Raw genomic sequence first — 19,720 nt, forward strand, 5'->3', positions numbered from 1 at the left:
GTTCACACTCCCGACTCCTACATCGTCCATCCATACGCTACGATGCATGCACCTGTCCTGTCGCATTTATATAAGCTCAAAAGAAGTCAACCATGTTTCGATCTTTCTCCGTCCTTTTTTTTGTGATCGGAATGATCTTTCCCCGTCTTAGAAAGAAAGAACCCGTCCAAGACAAGACACGCACAAGCACAAGCACAACACAGAGGGAAAATCAATCAAACAGGGACAAGTCCAAAGGAAAAGTAAACAAAAGAGAAGACCCACCCGCAAAAAAAGAAAAGAAAAAAAGGGAAGACCATTTCCCGTTCTGCGGCGCGCGCGCGGCAGAGTGTCAAAGCTGTCGGTCTCCGTCTAGCTTGGCCTGCGCGCGTCGCAACCAACCAACCAACGGTCGCGTGTGGATGGGCATCATCGCGCCGCACGTCGCATGTGGGGGTGGCGGCTGCCGTCTCTGCACGCCGCAGCCATCCAATTCCAATCCGACATCTGAGATTATGCTCGTTGTATAACCGGACCCACACGTGATCGAGGTATTCTAATTGATCAAATGGCCCTTCAATTAGTCGATCCACTGCTTCTCAAATCAAAATAAACAAAAGAATAGTCGTCTGTACTGTTTTGCTGTACGGGGCAGGCTACATGTACCCGTCGCCGTCGTGTACATGCCTGCCTCCAGGTCCAGGAGCACGAGCACACACGTCCCTCTCCGGGCCAGGCTTGATCTTCTTCCTCATTGTCCCGGCCCTCGTCGCTCACCAGCTCTCTTATTGCGAGTCAGAAGCGGCCGAGCAAGGCTAAGCCAGAGCACCACTGCACCAGGCAGACAGGCGGAGCCAGGGAGCAATGGGGCGGAGGAGCCGGCTCCTCCATGGCGCCGCGCTCTCGCTGCTGCTGCTCGCGGCGGCCGCCCATGCTCAGCAGACCGATCCAGGCGACGGTAAGCATGCATGCTTGATTCCCTCTTTCTCCCGAATCCCAAAGGCTCACGCCGCTCGTTCCTCAACCCCGAACCATCTTGCTCGAATAGACCAGACCATCCAGTTCTCTTGGTCTTGGCTCCTCTCTTCCAAGAGAATCCCTTCCTCTGTTTTTGCTGCCCGGTTGATCAGTAAAAACACCATGATTCACTCACCTCTGTTTTGGCCAATCGCTGCTGAAGAAAGTAAGTAGGGGAGGCGACACGATTCACCTGGTTAATTTCCCCTGGATGGATTCCTTCGCTGGGTTCGTTCGTTCGCATCATCTGCATGCCAGATGGTCTCGTTAGCTTAGCTCTTCCAAGAAACCAGCCAGCCCTCAAGTCAACGGAGGCACGTCGACGACTCTGTCTGTCTGATATTTCGGCGTTTGACTTTTACCTCGTCGGCACGGAAAAGTCAAAAACCACGTCCAGTTTCATCTCGCCTCTCGACCGTCGGATCCGCGTGAGCCTGGCCCATCGGACGGCCGAGGAGCGATCCTACCGACTGGCTGCTCTGCTTACTTATTTGACTCTTTCTGCCTCGCAGCGGCGGCGCTGAACGCGGTGTTCGCCAAGCTCGGCCAGAAGGCGCTGCCGTCATGGAACATCAGCGGCGACCCCTGCACCGGCGCCGCCACGGACAACACCAACATCGACAACAACCCGCCCTTCAACCCGGCCATCAAGTGCGAGTGCACCGGCGGCAACGCCTCCGTCTGCCGCGTCACCAGGCTGTAAGTGTCCGCCGCACCCTCTCTTCTCTTTTGTACCCCCGCGCACACAGGGTGTTCGACGAAACGCCACGGCTGACGGGACGCCCGTGATGCAGGAAAATATACGCGCTGGATGCAGTCGGCTCGATACCAGAGGAGCTGCGGAACCTCACGGCCCTGACCAATTTGTATGGACTCTCAACTTTCGTCACACGTGAAATGGTTTGATGGACATAGACATAGCAGCAGCTTATTAGAAGCATGGAATGGCTCGCTTTGGTTTCTCTGTATGATATATTCCAGTCTCACACCAAATTCAATTATTTCTGTATCTGCTCCAATCTTGTTTCAGGGATCTATCGCAAAATTACTTAACAGGGCCTTTACCATCGTTTATCGGGGAGTTGACTCGTATGCAGTACATGTGAGATTTTCAGAACGTTAATCCTGATTTAATGAGATCAATAAAGGTAGTATTACTTTGCAATGTTTTCATTTGATCTCACATTTTCTCTTTTGAACATATAAGGTCTTTTGGCATCAATGCGTTATCTGGACCTTTGCCAAAAGAGCTCGGGAACCTTACGGATCTTGTCTCACTGTAAGAAATACTTTTTTTTTCATTATTTTTATGACTGTGTTTATCATGCAACTTTATTGTGTTTTAGTTATAAAACTAGAAATACAAGTTGTTTGTGCAAAAAAAAAATTTGTGAGATGAAGGCCCTGTTCGGATTCACTCCGCTCCCCAACTGCAGCTCCCGGAGCAGAGGGAGCGGCAGCACAAAAGCACGGAGCGGCTCGAACCCAGCTCCTTGAGCGGAGCGGAGTTATGAGACTAGAGAGCTTCCGAACAAGCAGGAAGAGCCATTAAATTGAGAATATATGCCAACAACCTCAAGTTTGCGAGATTCAATAAAGAACTCCAAAATTGTTAGTGAAAGTACAGATCACATCTTAATTTGTTCTAGTATTCTTGTATTAAGGACTTGAGGAAATCACGCACAAAAAATTGGACTCTTTTTCATCTTAGATCAATCAAATAACTACCTGTACTGAACTAATCTAGAATCCCTTTTATTTTAGTAATCCATGGAGTTAAACTCGGTTTGAATGGGGGCTATGCTGATAGCATTCGTGCCTCCTAGAATATAAATTGCAAGTTGTCAATTTTGCATGTCTAACTTGTAATTTTTTGTGTATTTGCAGGAGCGTTAGCTCAAACAATTTCAGTGGCTCGCTTCCTTCGGAATTGGGGAACCTGGCCAAACTTGAGCAATTGTATGTATTTAATACTGAAGACCCCATTTTCCTTCAAGCGTTTTTTCGCTTAGACTAGTTAGCTCCATGTCTAACGTGTATTGTTTTTGTATCTCTCAATTACAGGTACATAGACAGTGCTGGCTTTAGTGGTCCACTACCATCAACGCTTTCCAAACTTACAAAAATGAAAACATTGTATGGCTATAATTGACGGATTATCGCTATTAATGCTTTACATGATTCAGTCTCATGAAAATATTGTCTTCTCTTTGCTTAGGTGGGCATCAGATAATGATTTTACTGGGCAAATACCAGATTATATAGGGAGCTGGAATCTAACAGATTTGTAAGATCGTCATTGATCTCCGTCATAGTACTTCTTTGTTTAGCCTAAGTATTAAAAGCCATCCAAATATTTTGCTTACACAGTTTCAAGAACATTTTTATCTGGGAAGTTTAAAGGGATATTTGTACAATTTTATGCAGTTATCTACAAGTCAAGTGTTAGTTTGTTCAAAACATAAATATGTGATGGTACATTATGATCTGTGCCAGGGATAGCATTTTTTTTCTAGAGTGTTTTTTTACCCTGCTGAATCTCCATCTGAGGCCTCTTGAGAAATACTAGCTCATTAGAAGTCAGATGTTAGATGAGTATCGATAAACATTACATCTTCCTTCCCCCACTAAATGGTTAATTGTGATGCTTGCTAATTTTGGATTAGGTGATGGTATCAGTAGCATTGATTCACTTTACAAGACCAGTCTTTTCTTCAGAATCACTTGTACCTAAATAAAAATTTCTTTGGATTTACCAAAGAATAGAGACCTCCCTTCTTTCACTACTAGGCTACTGCATCCGTGATGAAATAATGCTTTATATATTTATTTATTTATTATTATGGGAAAGATAGCAATTCCATTTGAGAGTAACAATCAAGTCATTACAGTCCTGTTGCACCAATACAGCTAGATCAAGGGGAAGTGGATTTTTCCAAAGAACATCCCTTCCAACGATCCTAGAGAATTTTGCTATTTCATGAACAACCTTATTGCTATCTCTGCCAACCTTGCACACCTGGATATGAAGAAACGATGCTTTATATGACTAACTAGAACTATGGAACTGTAGGAGGTTTCAGGGCAATTCGTTTCAAGGTCCGCTCCCAGCGACTCTGTCCAATCTTGTCCAACTGACAAGCTTGTAAGTGCCTATTTCTGTGTTAATAGCCAAGTATCATTCTTAAAAATGTCAAAGCAGCGGCAGGACAAATAAAAATTCGATTTCTATGGTGCAGACGAATCGGTGATATAGTAAACGGAAGTTCTTCTTCGCTGGCATTCATCAGTAACATGACATCTTTGAACACCCTGTATGCTTAATTTGTGATGCACTAAATACCTCAAACTACAGTTCGATTTTGATGTAATTCGCCAAGTTATTCTGTACTAAAACATGTAAAATGTTTCGCTGCAGGGTTTTGAGGAACTGTAGGATATCTGATACACTTTTATCAGTAAACTTTTCGAAGTTCACGAGTTTAAACTTATTGTAAGCATTTTATTTGACTGAAAAATACAGCCAAGTGTCATTTGTGTGATACACTAATGCGGAGCTATAAATCATACATTTGTTATTGACATCCTCCCCTTATCCTTTTTTTTGTTATAGGGATTTGAGTTTTAACAATATAACAGGCCAAGTACCACAAACCTTGTTGAATCTGAATTCACTCGGCTTCTTGTATGGACTATCTTAACTTGCAATGCATATTTCTTTGAAAGGAAAACTTTCATCATTCATCTTGCTAATGTTTCTAAATTCTTTGTGACAGATTTCTTGGAAACAATAGCCTTTCGGGAAGCCTTCCAAGCTCAGTAGGACCTATGCTTAAAAATTTGTATGTCAATGTGGTTCAAGCATATATGCACAATAAAAGTAGGGAGGTGTTTATTTGATTTATAATGCTGCTTTCACTTTTAATTTTCTGCAGAGATTTTTCTTACAACCAGCTCACAGGAAGTGTTCCTTCTTGGGCTAGAAATTCGCAACTGTAAGTTCTATGTTCTGAAACTTCTACCAACTTGCTGGACCAAATCCAGCCCAACAGGGCCTGTTTAGCCTAGCTTAGGCTCATGAGCTGACTTTTAGGCTTGTAGTGTATGAAAATAACCTAGCATCATATATATTTGATGAATCTGAAAAAACGAGAGGATATTTTGGTACTTCAATCTTACAAGCATTATAAGATTATTTGAAATGCCTACGTTCCTTCATTTGTGAAGTGAGACTTATTAACCTTACAGCCTAGCATGCAATTAAGCCAAAAAATATTGAACATATTGTTTATCCCTTATTATTTAAGCTATATCTAACAACCAAGCCAATTGTTTATTCCTTATTATTTAATCTATATCTAACAATCAATAGGAATATGATATGAATTATGAACAATCCTTTCTAATTTTTGCCTATTGTTCATTTTACTTAGGAATTTAGTGGCAAATAATTTTGGGGCCGATATATCAAGTAACAGGTTCGTTCATATTATGATACCCACCTCGAGTAAATTATTATGTTCTCTCAGCTTGAATTTTGAATTCAAAATGTTGATTTTTTGCATTTGCAGTGCCTTACCTACGGGGTTGGACTGCCTTCAGCGAAATACACCTTGTTTTCTTGGATCTCCTAAATGTGAGATTTCTGCCTTCTGCAATTTTAAGTCTATACATACTTGAGGAACTATATACCTGCAACTGGAGTTTTACTAAACTCATACCAGTATTAAATAATTTAACCTGCTTGCAGCTTCTTCATTTGCTGTGGACTGTGGTAGTGATCGACCCATATCAGGCTCGGATAATTCTCTGTATCAACCTGATGCTGCCACTCTTGGAGCTGCATCATATTATGTTACAGGAGAACCCACATGGGGTGCTAGCAACGTTGGAAGATTCATGGATGCGTCAAACGTTAGTTCTATAATCTACAGCTCACACCAGTTTCTGAATACACTTGATACAGAATTGTTCCGGAATGCAAGGATGTCGCCATCATCCTTGAGATACTATGGTATTGGCCTTGAAAATGGAAACTACACAGTTACGCTTCAATTTGCAGAGTTTGCCTTCCCAGATGCTCAGTCCTGGAAGAGCAGAGGGAGAAGGGTTTTTGATATATATGTCCAGGTAGGTTCTCGCTGATAAATGATAAACAATACTTCTAGCTTATAACCCAGTCATATTTTTCTTCTTGTTATTGGTATAGGGCGAGCGTAAGGAGCAGAACTTTGACATAAGAAAAGTGGCAGGCGGGAAATCTTACACTGCTGTTAGGAAGCAGTACACAGTTCCTGTCACCAAGAACTTTCTTGAGATTCATCTCTTCTGGGCTGGCAAGGGCACTTGCTGCATTCCTGATCAAGGCTACTACGGGCCTGCAATATCAGCTTTGAGTGCAACACCAAGTACTCCCCTTAACTTGAAATAATAGTTTTCATACCATCTACCATATATTCTCCAGGTTAATTTGGATAGATCGATTTTAAATTATGCTGAATACAGCTTGAAATAATAGCAAACACAGATATACCAGAGCATCAATATGAAACTGAGGGTTGATCTGTATGTATTTCATTTAGCCCTTGTTGTACTCATAGCTGTTATAGAAGTTCTCATCATTCTATTTTCATTACCATGGAAAGTGAAAACACATCTAGTTAGGCTTTGCTCAAACTAAAGCGTTTGGACAATGTTCTTCGAATTAAATGGGAAGTTGGATAGAAATATCAAATCTCTTTATTGTCTCTACTGTATTAATATTGGTTAAATATGCTAAACAAACTATTCAGGAATCAAATATTCACAAGAGAACTAATAAATCAAATATGCTAAACAAACTACTCAGGAATACTAGGTATGGGGATAGATTTCTGTAATAAAGTTTGAAATACCCAATACATGATAACCTGACATTAAGATGTAATATTCAAACCAGTTTACACATAGTCCAACTTTCCATTTAACCTCCCTTGAAATATACTGATTCTGTAGGCATCACGTTTTTCTAACAAGTGAACATTCTGTCAGATTTCACCCCTACAGTGCGCAGTGCTGCAGCAAAGAAGAATGGTAGTAAAACAGGTGTGATTGCGGGAGTTGTAGTTGGTGTAGCAGTTTTAGGATTGGTAGTACTTGCCGGAATCTTTCTTTGGAGGCGCAGACAGAAAAGGAGAAAACTATCGTTGGAGCAAGAAGGTATGGGATACACTAGGACCAAATTGTATTCTAACTGAGCAAAGGAGCAGTTTAAGTAAGTTTTTTTATATCTTTCTGTGATGTCTTGCAGAGCTGTACAGTATTGTGGGAAGACCTAATGTCCTCAGTTATGGTGAACTGAGGTCAGCTACTGATAATTTCAGTCCTAATAACCTTCTTGGTCAAGGAGGATATGGGTCGGTCTATAAGGTTGGTTCATCCCGTACATACAGCCTTGAATTTTCTTGAAAGTTTTCGTTCTGGAAGTAACTAAAGCTAGTAGTACAAGTAAACATCAGAAGACAGACCTGTTTATCTGAGTTATTTTCTGTATTTTTGGTATCTGCACATACATATTGGTAACATTTCTAAAATGAAGGAGGAATTTATTCAGTGTATCTGGAGAAAATGATGTTTGACAGTGCGCTACCTAAAACTTTCATTGTTGAAAACTGCCTCTTTTCCCAGGGGAAGTTAACTGATGGTAGGTTCGTGGCAGTGAAGCAGCTGTCTGAAGCATCTCATCAGGGAAAAAAGGAATTTGCAACGGAAATAGAAACTATATCTCGAGTGCAACACCGTAATCTCGTGAAGTTGTATGGTTGCTGCCTTGAGGGCAATAAGCCACTGCTGGTTTATGAGTGCCTGGAGAATGGAAGCCTGGACCATGCTCTGTTTGGTACAACTTCTTCTGATTGATGGAGCTAAATATATGCAGATTCAAGCTTAATTAGTATAAACAACTAAAGACTTAAACCTATATTTGCAGGCAAAGGGAAGTCAAGCCTAGACTGGCCAACACGTTTTGAGATATGCTTAGGCGTTGCAAGAGGTCTGTCCTATCTTCATGAAGAATCTAGCATCCGTGTTGTGCACAGGGACATAAAGGCCAGCAATATCTTACTTGACGCCAATCTCAATCCTAAGATCTCGGATTTTGGGCTGGCTAAACTTTATGATGACCAGAAGACGCATGTCAGCACGAAAGTTGCTGGTACATTGTAAGTGCATTTCCACCTTGCCAACCTCTATGTCTAGCAATATTTTCATATGTATGCTGATGGCGTTTGTCGTCTCCTTGAAGTGGTTATCTCGCACCTGAGTATGCCATGAGGGGCCATATGACAGAGAAGATCGACGTGTTTGCTTTCGGCGTCGTGGTATTGGAGACTTTAGCTGGGAGACCAAACTACAGCACGGAGGATGAGAACAAGGTCTATATTTTCGAATGGGTAAGCTCCCCGAGGAACTCTACACGCTAGCGGTCGCCTGCAACAAGTGAAAAAATGGGTAAACTGATTTCCTGAATAAAACATCGCCTGAATGTTTTCAGGTGTGGGAACTGTACGAGAACAACCACCCGTTGGACATGGTGGACCAGAGGCTGGAAGAGTTTGACAGCGAGGAGGCGCTCCGGGCCATCAAGGTGGCGCTGCTCTGCACCCAGGGCTCGCCCCACCAGCGTCCCTCCATGTCGAGGGTGGTGGCGATGCTGACGGGCGACGTCGAGGCGCCCGACGTGGTGACCAAGCCGAGCTACATCACCGAGTGGCAGATCACGGGGGGCAACACCACCTACATGAGCACCGACGTCAGCGGGCAGCCGAGCTCAGCGCCGAGGGCCAACTCGCCGTCGTCCCGCACCTCGTCGCCGTTCCTGAGCTCCGTCATCGACGAAGGCCGTTGATACAATTCGGTTCGACTTCTTGTGGCACAGATTTGCTGAGAATGCATGCATCTTATCGGATGGTGTCGATACAGGCAGTTTTTTTGCACTGGTATTGATCTGTACAGTGGTAGTATATGTAGGATGAGTAGCAGGTAAAGTTGTATGTGTAGTAGTACGTGTGTAGGCGAAGCTCTGAATTCTTTGGTCTCCTTGACGCGCGTACGATTTGCAATAATTTTGGCTTGGACCTTGACGTGCAGCCGTCTCGAGTCCATCGCATCAAAGCTAGGTTAGCCGGACGGAAGGGCAAGCCAATGGCGGCGGTTGACAGACGAGTTCTCGTCCGAAGCGTGCTGGGCGCGATGCCAACGTTTGCACTCACCGTTCTTTGCGCGCCAGAAAAGCTGTTCAAGGACATCGACAAATGCAGAAGACGATTCTTATGGACGCAGACGACGAGATCACCGGAGGGAGCTGCAAGGGGAACTGGATGGCCATCTGTGCTCCCACGACGCACGGCGGCCTGGGCATCCATGACTTGAAGCGCTTCAGCCGTGCCCTATGCCTGCGATGGCTGGGCTGGCATGGCGCCACCCTGAGCGACCATCGGTGGGGTCTGAACCACCCTGTGACAAGGATGACAGGGCGTTGTTCGCCGCCACAACTACGGTGACGGTTGGTGATGGCGCGGTGGCCTCCTTCTGGCACTCTTCCTGGCTGGGGGCGGGGAAACTCGCCACGGACTTCCCCATGCTATACAAGCACTGGAGAAAGGAAGAACAGGACTGTAAAAGGAGGCGCTCGCGGAGGACACCTGGATCTGGGATCTCACAAATGTCAGCGTGCAAAACCTGGTGCACGATTTCATCTCATGCATCGGAAGATCCAGGAGGCAGGCATTGTCAGAAATGAGGAAGTTCAGGACACCATCGGTTCAATTTTGAGAGATCAGTATAGTACTCAACGAGATCGGCGTATAACCTGCAGTTTCAGGGTTTAAGCACACTGGTTTCGACTAGATCATATAGAAGACATGGGTTCCCGGGAAGATCACGATGTTCGCCTGGTTACTACTACAAAATCGGATGTGGTGCAACGACAGGCTTCATCGGAGAGGATGGGAGAACAACTACTTTTGCCAGCTTTGCCTTCGAAACCTGCAGACCTCCCAACACTTATTTTGGAGCCGCCCTTTAGCAAAGAAGGTGTGGAGCAAAATTTCACAATGGAAGGGTTGCATCTCGCTAACCCCACGTGAGGAATGGCGGCAACAATCTACCTCAACGACCATGCATGACAGCATCGAGAGAACGAAAGCAGGCAAAAGGAAGGGAGGCACTAACTTGCTGGGAGATATGGCAAGAACGCAACAACAACAACATCTTCAGGGGAAAAGTTTCTGCATCAAAGGATACCATTGATGCAGTGGAGTGGCAAGAAACATCAAGCTATGAAGACTGGGTGGAGCTAAATGTGTAGAGTGCCTTTTCCAGGATCCACCGTGAGAATTAGCACTTTTTAGTGTCCGGACCAAAATAGTTGGTCTGGCCTTCTCTTTTTTTTTCCTTTGGATCCAACTCCCTCCGTCCCCTAAGGGCATGAGCAATGGGGGCAGCGGTAGCTGCCGCCCCCGATGCATCCAGCTAGGTATGGGAAAATTGATTTCTTCAGTCACATGAACAAAAGTTCATGCCTTTCATGCCATGGACCTCAGTGTCTATCATCTTTGCTCTCACATTTTCTCATCTCTCTTCACTTTTTCTGTCTAAGAGGCTGCCTCTTGCAGAAGATCCCCTGACAAGTTTGAAGCATCAACCGAATCTAGCTGGACCACCCGAACCAGTGGGGAAGCACCCCTAAGGCTACCCGCTGGACATGCCCTAATATATGAGGTTTCGGTACTTTATATCTAACCCCATCAGGTTATTTTCCGGCTTTTTGACCAATCAAAAGGCCAGCAAGTTGCTGGATATTTCATCAAAAAATAAATAAATAATCAATCCTGTACGATTCCATTATTCCTGAAGAAAACTGAGGCGCTGATCGCCCTGTACTTACATCCTCCATACCCATACGTGCATGCACCTGTCCCAATTATCGATTAAGCACGCCACGCCAAAAGCAGTCAACCAAGCTCCATCTTTTCTCCGTCTTAGAAAGAAAAAACCCGTCCAAGACAGACACGCACAACACAACACACAGACGGGAAATCAAACAAGGATAACAAGTCCAAAGGAAAAATAATAAAGAAGAAAGAGAAACCCTTTCCCGCGCGCGGCGAAGTGTCAAAGCTGTCCGCTCCGCCTCCGTCCAGCTTGGCAGCTTCCTCCCGTCGCAACCGTCGCATGTGGCTGCGGCGGCTGGCGTAGGGGCCAATTCCAATCCGACACCTCAGATTATACCCCTTTTCTAACCGGAGCCACACGTGTTCATCGAATCGAGGCACTGCGTACCAATTCTCTAATTGACCAAGTGGGCCTTCAACCAAAGCTTGATAAAGAAAATAGTCCTCCCACTTGGCAACTGGGAACGAAGGAGATGATCAAGTTGGTGCTTCCCGTTACCAACCCTGTACTGGTTGGCTGTACTACCTGGCAGTGGCAGGCTACATGTACCCATCACCGTCGTCTGTACGTACATGCCTCCGGGAGCACCAACGCACGCACACATGTCCCTTTCCGGGTGAGGTTTTATCTATCTTCTTTGTCCCGGCTCCCATCCCCTCCTTCACAAACTCACAAACAAAGGGGCCGTCCACGCCGTCGAGCTAGGCTAGGCTAAGCTAAGCTAGAGACCTAGAGCGAGGAAGGGAGATGAAGCTCCTCCATGGCGCGGCGCTCGCGCTGCTGCTTCTCGCGGCGGCCGCCCACGCTCAGCGGACCCCGAGGACCCATGCGGGCGACGGTAAGCACGCCTTCTTCCGTCCTTCTCCTCGACCCCAAGGCTCACGCTGCTCCTCGTTCCTGACCTCCGATCGCATCTTGCTCGAATCATCCAGCCACTTTCTTGCTTCATTTTCTGTTTTTCTTCATCCTGTCCTTTTGCTGTCGTCGGAACCATCGATTATCGCCTCTGTTTTGCTCTGTCTGATGATCAACCACCGCCGCTGAACAAATCCGGCCGCGGAACGCTGCCCAATTCGCCAATTTCCCACCACCTTTGCGAGCTTGAAACTGGTAGATTGTTCGTTCGGGCGTCTCGGTCAAAAAAGTCAATCGAAGCACCTCGATGGCTGTGTTTCATTCCGGCGTTTGACTTTGGCTGGCCCTACACAGAAAAGTCAGAAACCTTGTCCGGTTTCGCCTGCCTGGTTTTGCCTCCACTCCCTGGCCGTCGGATCCGCATCGGACGGTCGAGCGCTGACTCGGATTTCCCACTTCCTTTTTTGATGGCCCGGTTTTGTTCTCGCATGCAGCGGCGGCGCTGAACGCGGTGTTCGCCAAGCTCGGCCAGAAGGCGTCGTCCTCATGGAACATCAGCGGCAACCTCTGCACCGGCGCCGCCACGGACGACACCGACATCGACAACGACCCCAACTTCAACCCGGCCATCAAGTGCCTCTGCTCCACCGGCAACGCCTCCCTCTGCCGCATCACCAGGCTGTAAGTGCCCGCCGCGCTCCCCCCAGCCTGCTCGATGAAATGCCTACAGGCGCCAGTACCTGATGGGATGCTCGTCATTGCCAATGCAGGAAAATATACGCCTTGGACGCGGTCGGCCCGATACCAGAGGAGCTGTGGAACCTCACCAGCCTCACCAATTTGTATGTCCTCTCAACTTTCAAACGTGAAATGGTCTCTAGGACAAAGCACTGTGTTCCAGGCACCAGCAGAGTTGGCTGTTTGTCGGTTAACTCTGCCACCGAACTTTTGCCCAAGTTCACACATTCTAGCTTTTTTCCATTGCCCTCGTATTTGTTTTAAAAGGGCTCGTAGATGATCGCTAGTACATAATTTCAGTTAATTGTTACTAATATCTTCAATGTTTTTTAGCATCCCTGATGTTTCCATTAAGGGAACCGCCCACAATATCGATTATATACTTATAGTGGCAATGATTTCTTATGCTTTGCTGTGCTAACGTGAAAAGACATTCTGTATGATATGCCAATTTCACACTAAATTCAATTATTTCTTGTATCTGATTTGGTATTGTTTCAGGAATTTAGCACAAAATTACTTAACAGGACCTATACCATCATTCATTGGGAATCTGGCTCAGATGCAGTACTTGTACGATTCGGAACTCAAAAAATGATTGCATCAAATAAATAGATTTGTTTCTTGTCATTTAATCTAACACTTCCTCTCTTGAATATATTAGGAGTTTGGGCATCAATGCGTTATCTGGACCTCTACCAAAGGAGCTTGGGAACCTTACAAATCTTGTATCACTGTAAGAAATATACCTTTAGTAATTTATTCATTTCATCACAACTGTATTGTTTCTTTAATTAATAAAAACAATAAATATCGATTGGTTGTATAAATGATCAAGATATGGAGAATTGTTTAATATGCCACCGACCTCAAGTTTGCAAGATTGGATAAAGGACTCTGAAATTGTTAGTGAAATCTTTATTCGTTGTCTATTCTTGACATCTTGTACCGAGGACTTAGTTAAACTCGGGTTGAAGGGTACCTATGCTGATAACTTTCATGCTTCTTAGGATATAGATTATAGTTGTCAGGTTCGCTTGTCTAACCTGAAATTCTTGGTGTACTTTTAGGGGCATTGGCTCAAACAAATTTAATGGCTCACTACCTTCGGAGTTGGGAAACCTGGCCAAACTTGAACAAATGTACGTATTTACTGAATTCTGGGCACTCCTTTTTTCTTCTGCCAAGCGATTTTTCTTTTGGGCTTGGGCTAGTGTCATCTCAGTGTCTAATGTGTGCTGTTTTTGTATTGATCACTTACAGGTACATTGACAGTGCGGGCCTTACTGGCCCACTACCAGCGTCACTTTCGAAGCTCACGAAAATGAAAATATTGTATGCCTATAGTTGATGTCTTGTTGACATTATAGTGTTTCACACCATCCCATCTTATTGTACTTCTCTGCTCTTTGTTTAGGTGGGCATCAGATAATGATTTTACTGGCCAGATACCAGATTATATTGGGAGCTGGAGTTTAACAGAGCTGTAAGATTGCTATTGATTTCATTTATAGCAATTCTCTAAAAATATAAAAATGCTGCAAGTAATATGAATACGTTGGTTACACAATTGCAAAGAATACTTGTTTCTTCGGGAAAGTTTACAGAGAATATTTGTGCAGCTTGCTACCATTACCTACAAGGCTACAAGCCAAGCTTTAGTTTGTGAAAAACATAAATTGGTGTTGAAGTGGGAGAGTCATTTCAAATAGTTAAAGCTTAGATGATTGCTAGTTTTGGATAAGTTGATTAATAAGCATTGAATCACTTTCAATATTCTGTCGCTTCTTCAGAAGTAAGTTGTACTTCTAGCTACATATATTCACATTCTTTTGTTTTCCAAAGAATAGAGATGTCCTTTCTTTCACTATTAGCTTACTACATCCGTCAACAAAGGGTGCTCGAAGTGACTAACTAGAACTATGACATTGTAGGAGGTTTCAAGGCAATTCTTTCGAAGGTCCGATTCCAGCTACTCTTTCCAATCTTGCCCAATTGACAAGCTTGTAAGTGCCTATTGCTGGTGATAAGAGATAAATGTCATTCTTAAATGTCAAGGTTGCAGCAGGGACAGTTAATAATCTACTTCTATGGTGCAGACGAATCGGTGATATATTAAATGGGAGTTCTTCTTCACTGGCATTCGTCAATAACATGACATCTTTGAGCACCTTGTATGCATAACTTGTTATTCACTTAATGTCTCAGATTAGAATCCCAATTTGATGTAACTCGTCAGGTTCATCACGTCTAAAACATGCAACATGTTTATTTTTTTTGCAGAGTTTTGAGGAACTGTAGGATATCTGATAAGCTTTCATCGATTGACTTTTCAAAGTTGACGAGTTTAAACTTACTGTAAGCATTTTATTTCCACAATAAACGAGAGCCAAATTCCTTTCGTGCAAGATACTTAAATGCATCGCTATGTATTATACATTGGCTGATGACATCCTTCCTTTTCGCTTTCTTTTTTGTTACAGGGATTTGAGTTTCAACAATATCACAGGCCAAGTACCACAAACCTTGTTGAATCTGAAGTTACTAAACTTCTTGTATGGACTATCTTGACTTGCAAAGCATATTTCTATGAAATGAAGGCTTTCATCATTCTTGTAGCTAATGTTTGTAAATTTTGTTGTGACTAGATTTCTTGGGAATAATAGCCTTTCAGGAAATCTCCCAAGCTCAATAGGATCTTCGCTTAAAAATTTGTACGTAATGTGGTTAATTTTATTTACCCAATAAATGAAGGAAGGTGTTTATTTAATCTCTAATGGTGCTTTCATATTTTAACTTTGTACAGAGATTTTTCTTACAACCAGCTCTCAGGAACTGTTCCTTCTTGGGCTAAAGATTCACAATTGTAAGTTCCAAATTCTGAAACTTTCCTTTTTTGCTCAACTAAATATAGCCCAATTAAGGGCACGTTTGGTCTCGGTTAGGCACCTGAGCTTACTTGCTAGGTTTATAGTGTACAGATGAAATATGCTAGAATCATATTTGATAAATCTGAAAGGCTGTTTTGGTGCATTTATCTTACAAGTATTTATAAAATTGTTTAAGATGCCTATTGCTACTACTGTGTGTGAAAGGACTAAGGAGACATTAGTCTTACAGTCTAGCTCAAAATTTATGCATAAATTAACTCTTCTTATTTAAACTATTGCAAAGAAGCCCTAATATGCTATGAAGTACGAACAATGCATTCTGATTTTTTTGCCTAATTTCCTTCTACTTAGGAATCTGGTGACAAATAATTTCGTGGCTGATAGTTCCAGCAACAGGTTCGGCCATATTTCAATATGTCCTCAACATCTTAAGTATAATTAGTAGATTCTTTTGGCTTTTATTTTGGGTTCAAAATGTCACTCTGTTACATTTGCAGTGTCTTACCTACGGGGTGGGGGTGCCTTCAGCGTAATACACCATGTTTTCTTGGTTCGCCACAGTGTGAGACTACTGCCTTTTGAAAATTAAACATATGCCTACTTGAAGAACTATAAACCTGCTACTGCAGCTTTACTAAACTAGTACCGGTATTAAATGATTTAATCTTCCTGCAGCTTCTTCATTTGCTGTGGACTCTGGTAGTAGGCGACCCGTATCAGGCTCAGATAATTCTTTCTACGAATCTGATGATGCAAGTCTTGGACCTGCGTCATTTTATGTTACAGGAGCACAAACATGGGGTGTTAGCAATGTTGGAAGGTTCATGGATGCACAGAATGGCAGTTATATAATCTACAGTTCACGCCAGTTTCTGAATACACTTGATACAGAACTGTTCCGGAATGCAAGGATGTCACCTTCATCCTTAAGATACTTTGGTATTGGACTTGAAAATGGAAACTATACAGTTACACTACAATTTGCAGAGTTTGACTTTCCAGACGGTCAGTCTTGGAAGAGCACAGGGAGAAGGGTTTTCGATATATATGTTCAGGTAGGTTCCTGTCCCCCTTATAAGTGATAACCAATACTATTAGCTTATAACCTGCTCAATATTATTTTATTCTTGATTTTGTTGGTATAGGGTGTGCGTAAAGAACAGAACTTTGACATAAGGAAGACGGCAGGCGGGAAATCTTACACTGCTGTTAGGAAGCAGTACATTGTTCCTGTCACGAAGAACTTTCTTGAGATTCATCTCTTCTGGGCTGGCAAGGGCACTTGCTGCATTCCTACTCAAGGCTACTACGGGCCTGCGATCTCAGCTTTGAGTGCAACACCAAGTACTTTCCTTGACTTGAAATAATGGTTTTAATACCGACTACCATATATTCTCCAGTTATGCTGAATGTAATCCTGTGCAGATTGAAATAATAGCAAAGGGAAATACTAGAGCGTCAATATGAAAATGAGGGCTGATCTGTACATATTTCATTTAGTCATTGATGTACTCGTAACTGTTATAGAAGTTCTAATTATTATACTTTCAGTACCATGGAATGCGGAAACGCATCTAGTCAGGCTTTGCTCAAACTAAAACATTTGGATATTGTTCATCGAAATAAATGAGAGGCTTCGTAGAAATATCAATTTGTCTATTGCCACTACTGTATTACCTATTACATTTGTTAGACATTCACAAGAGAGCTAGTAAATCAAATATACTAAACAAACTACTCAGGGATGCTCTGGAGTTATTTATTTTTTTAAAGGGCAGCCCGGTGCACGTAGCTCCAGCTTGCGCAGGGTCCGGGGAACGGTCCGACCACTTTGGGTCTATAGTTTTCAGTAAGAAAATTTTAGAGAAGTGAAATACCTAATACATGTATCACCTGACATTTAAGATGTAATACACCAACCAGTTTGCACATAGTCAGACCTTTCATTTAACTTCACTTGAAATATACTGACTGTTGACATCACATGTTTCTAACAAGTGAACTTTTTATCAGATTTCACCCCTACAGTGCGTAATGCTGCGGCAAAGAAGAATGGTAGTAAAACAGGCATGATTGTCGGAGTTATAGTTGGTCTAGCAGTTTTAGGATTGGTAGCATTTGCCGCGATCTTTGTCTGGAGGCAGAAAAAGAGAAAACTATCATTGGAGCAAGAAGGTATGGGATATACTAGGACCACATTGTATTCTAACTGAGCAAAGGAGTAGTCGAAGTAAGCTTATTGTATCTTTTGTGATGTCTTGCAGAGCTCTACAGTATTGTGGGAAGACCTAATGTCCTCAGTTACGGTGAGCTGAGGTCAGCTACTGATAATTTCAGTCCTGATAACCTTCTTGGTCAAGGAGGATATGGGTCGGTTTATAAGGTTGGTTCATCCCATACATTCAGTCTTGAATTTTCTGTAAAGTTTTCAATCTGGAAGTAACTTCAGATAAGCTTATTTATGTTTGGCAGTGCGACACCTGAAACTTTCATTGGTGAAAAATGTCGCCTTTTTGCAGGGAAAGTTAACTGATGGTAGGTTCGTGGCAGTGAAGCAGCTGTCTGAAAAATCTCATCAGGGAAAAAGGGAATTTGCAACGGAAATAGAAACTATATCTCGAGTGCAACACCGTAATCTGGTGAAGCTGTATGGTTGCTGCCTTGAGGGCAATAAGCCACTGCTGGTTTATGAGTACCTGGAGAATGGAAGCCTGGACCATGCTCTGTTTGGTACAACTTCTTTTGATTGATGGAGTTACATATCTGCAGATTTGGGCTAGTATAAACAACTAAAAACTTAGACCTACATTTGCAGGCAAAGGGAAGTCAAGCCTAGACTGGCCAACGCGTTTTGAGATATGCTTAGGCGTTGCAAGAGGTCTTTCCTATCTTCATGAAGAATCTAGCATCCGTGTTGTGCACAGGGACATCAAGGCCAGCAATATCTTACTTGATGCCAATCTCAATCCTAAGATCTCGGATTTCGGGCTCGCCAAACTTTATGATGACCAGAAGACACATGTGAGCACGAAGGTTGCTGGTACATTGTAAGTGTATTTCCACCTTCTCAACCTTTATGTTTACGTAGTATTTTCATATGTATTGCTGATGGCGTTTGTCGTCTCCTTGAAGTGGTTATCTCGCACCCGAGTATGCCATGAGAGGCCATATGACAGAGAAGATCGACGTGTTTGCATTCGGCGTTGTAGTATTGGAGACTTTAGCTGGGAGACCAAACTACAGTACAAAGGACGAGAACAAGGTTTATATTTTCGAATGGGTAAGAGAAAGGATTCCCCTGAATAAAGCACCATTGAATCAAGTTAACCCCAGCGTACCATCTGAATGTTTGCAGGTGTGGGAACTGTACGAGGACAACCGCCCGCTGGACGTGGTGGACCCGAGGCTGGAAGAGTTCGACAGCGAGGAGGTGCTCCGGGCCATCAAGGTGGCGCTGCTCTGCACCCAGGGCTCGCCCCACCAGCGCCCCCCCATGTCGAGGGTGGTGGCGATGCTGACGGGCGACGTCGAGGCGCCCGACGTGGTGACCAAGCCGAGCTACATCACGGAGTGGCAGATCAAGGGCGGCAACACCTCCTACATGAGCACCGACGTCAGCGGGCAGTCGAGCTCTGCGCCCAGGCCCAACTCGTCGACGTCCCAAACCTCCTCGCCGTTCCTGAGCTCCGTCATCGACGAAGGCCGCTGATACAATTCGACCGGTTGATGTCAATCGACCTCTCGTGCTACAGATTTGTTGAGAATGCATGCATCTTACGGATGGTGTCGATACAGGCAGTTTTTTTTTTTGGCATTGTATTGAACTGTACAGTGGTGGTATGTAGGATGAGTATAGTTGTATGTGTACTTGTGTAGGTGAAGCTCTGAATTCTTTGGTCTCCTTGGACGCGCGTACGATTTGCAGTAATTTTCGGCTTGGACTTTGAAGTTTGGAAGCTCGAGGAAGGTTCGTGGCCTCTTCTTGCCCACGTGCCTGCTTGAGAAGAATGTCTGTCCAGTCGTCGCGATATCGGACTTTTGCGATTTCGTTTTTGACAGCGCATTTTATTTCTGGTTTTTAGACTGGGCTACCTGGTTTGGTGGCATCCACTTCAGAGATTCGCTTGGTCTCTTGCTTGACTCTTTTTCGGTCTTTCCGGGAAATCGTCGGTAGCTGAAAGCTGAACAACGTGCACGTACGTGACGCGGCGTTGCTGACGTTGCTCCGTCAACATTTTCCTACAACTTTGTCCGGTGGAAGAAAGTTATATACTTGTTGTTTCAGATGTCATCTCGAATCTTGACCG

The 19,720-nt window shown here is 43.8% G+C and overlaps 1 protein-coding gene across 1 annotated transcript; it reads left to right on the forward strand.

Annotated features, from left to right (window-relative positions):
* Positions 1-567: 567 nt before the first annotated feature.
* On the forward strand, positions 568-19,361 carry LOC109752546 (uncharacterized). Its single transcript, XM_020311443.4, is given in 48 exon segments — positions 568-937; positions 1,509-1,695; positions 1,791-1,862; positions 2,027-2,098; positions 2,204-2,275; positions 2,884-2,955; positions 3,061-3,132; positions 3,215-3,283; positions 4,070-4,141; positions 4,236-4,310; positions 4,415-4,489; positions 4,610-4,681; positions 4,773-4,838; positions 4,932-4,991; positions 5,430-5,474; positions 5,568-5,632; positions 5,747-6,126; positions 6,206-6,404; positions 7,027-7,194; positions 7,286-7,404; positions 7,663-7,873; positions 7,964-8,195; positions 8,279-8,426; positions 8,528-8,876; positions 11,651-11,767; positions 12,279-12,465; positions 12,555-12,626; positions 13,024-13,095; positions 13,187-13,258; positions 13,593-13,664; positions 13,786-13,857; positions 13,940-14,008; positions 14,457-14,528; positions 14,622-14,696; positions 14,806-14,880; positions 15,006-15,077; positions 15,171-15,236; positions 15,329-15,388; positions 15,765-15,829; positions 15,832-15,975; positions 16,089-16,468; positions 16,559-16,757; positions 17,427-17,588; positions 17,678-17,796; positions 17,933-18,143; positions 18,229-18,460; positions 18,546-18,693; positions 18,769-19,361. Coding segments are annotated over 48 exon segments (6,213 nt in total). The 5' UTR covers positions 568-843; the 3' UTR covers positions 19,123-19,361.
* The last annotated feature ends 359 nt before the right edge of the window (positions 19,362-19,720 follow it).

Source organism: Aegilops tauschii, chromosome 2 (assembly GCF_002575655.3).
Source record: "Aegilops tauschii subsp. strangulata cultivar AL8/78 chromosome 2, Aet v6.0, whole genome shotgun sequence".
NCBI classification, from domain to species: Eukaryota; Viridiplantae; Streptophyta; class Magnoliopsida; order Poales; family Poaceae; genus Aegilops; species Aegilops tauschii.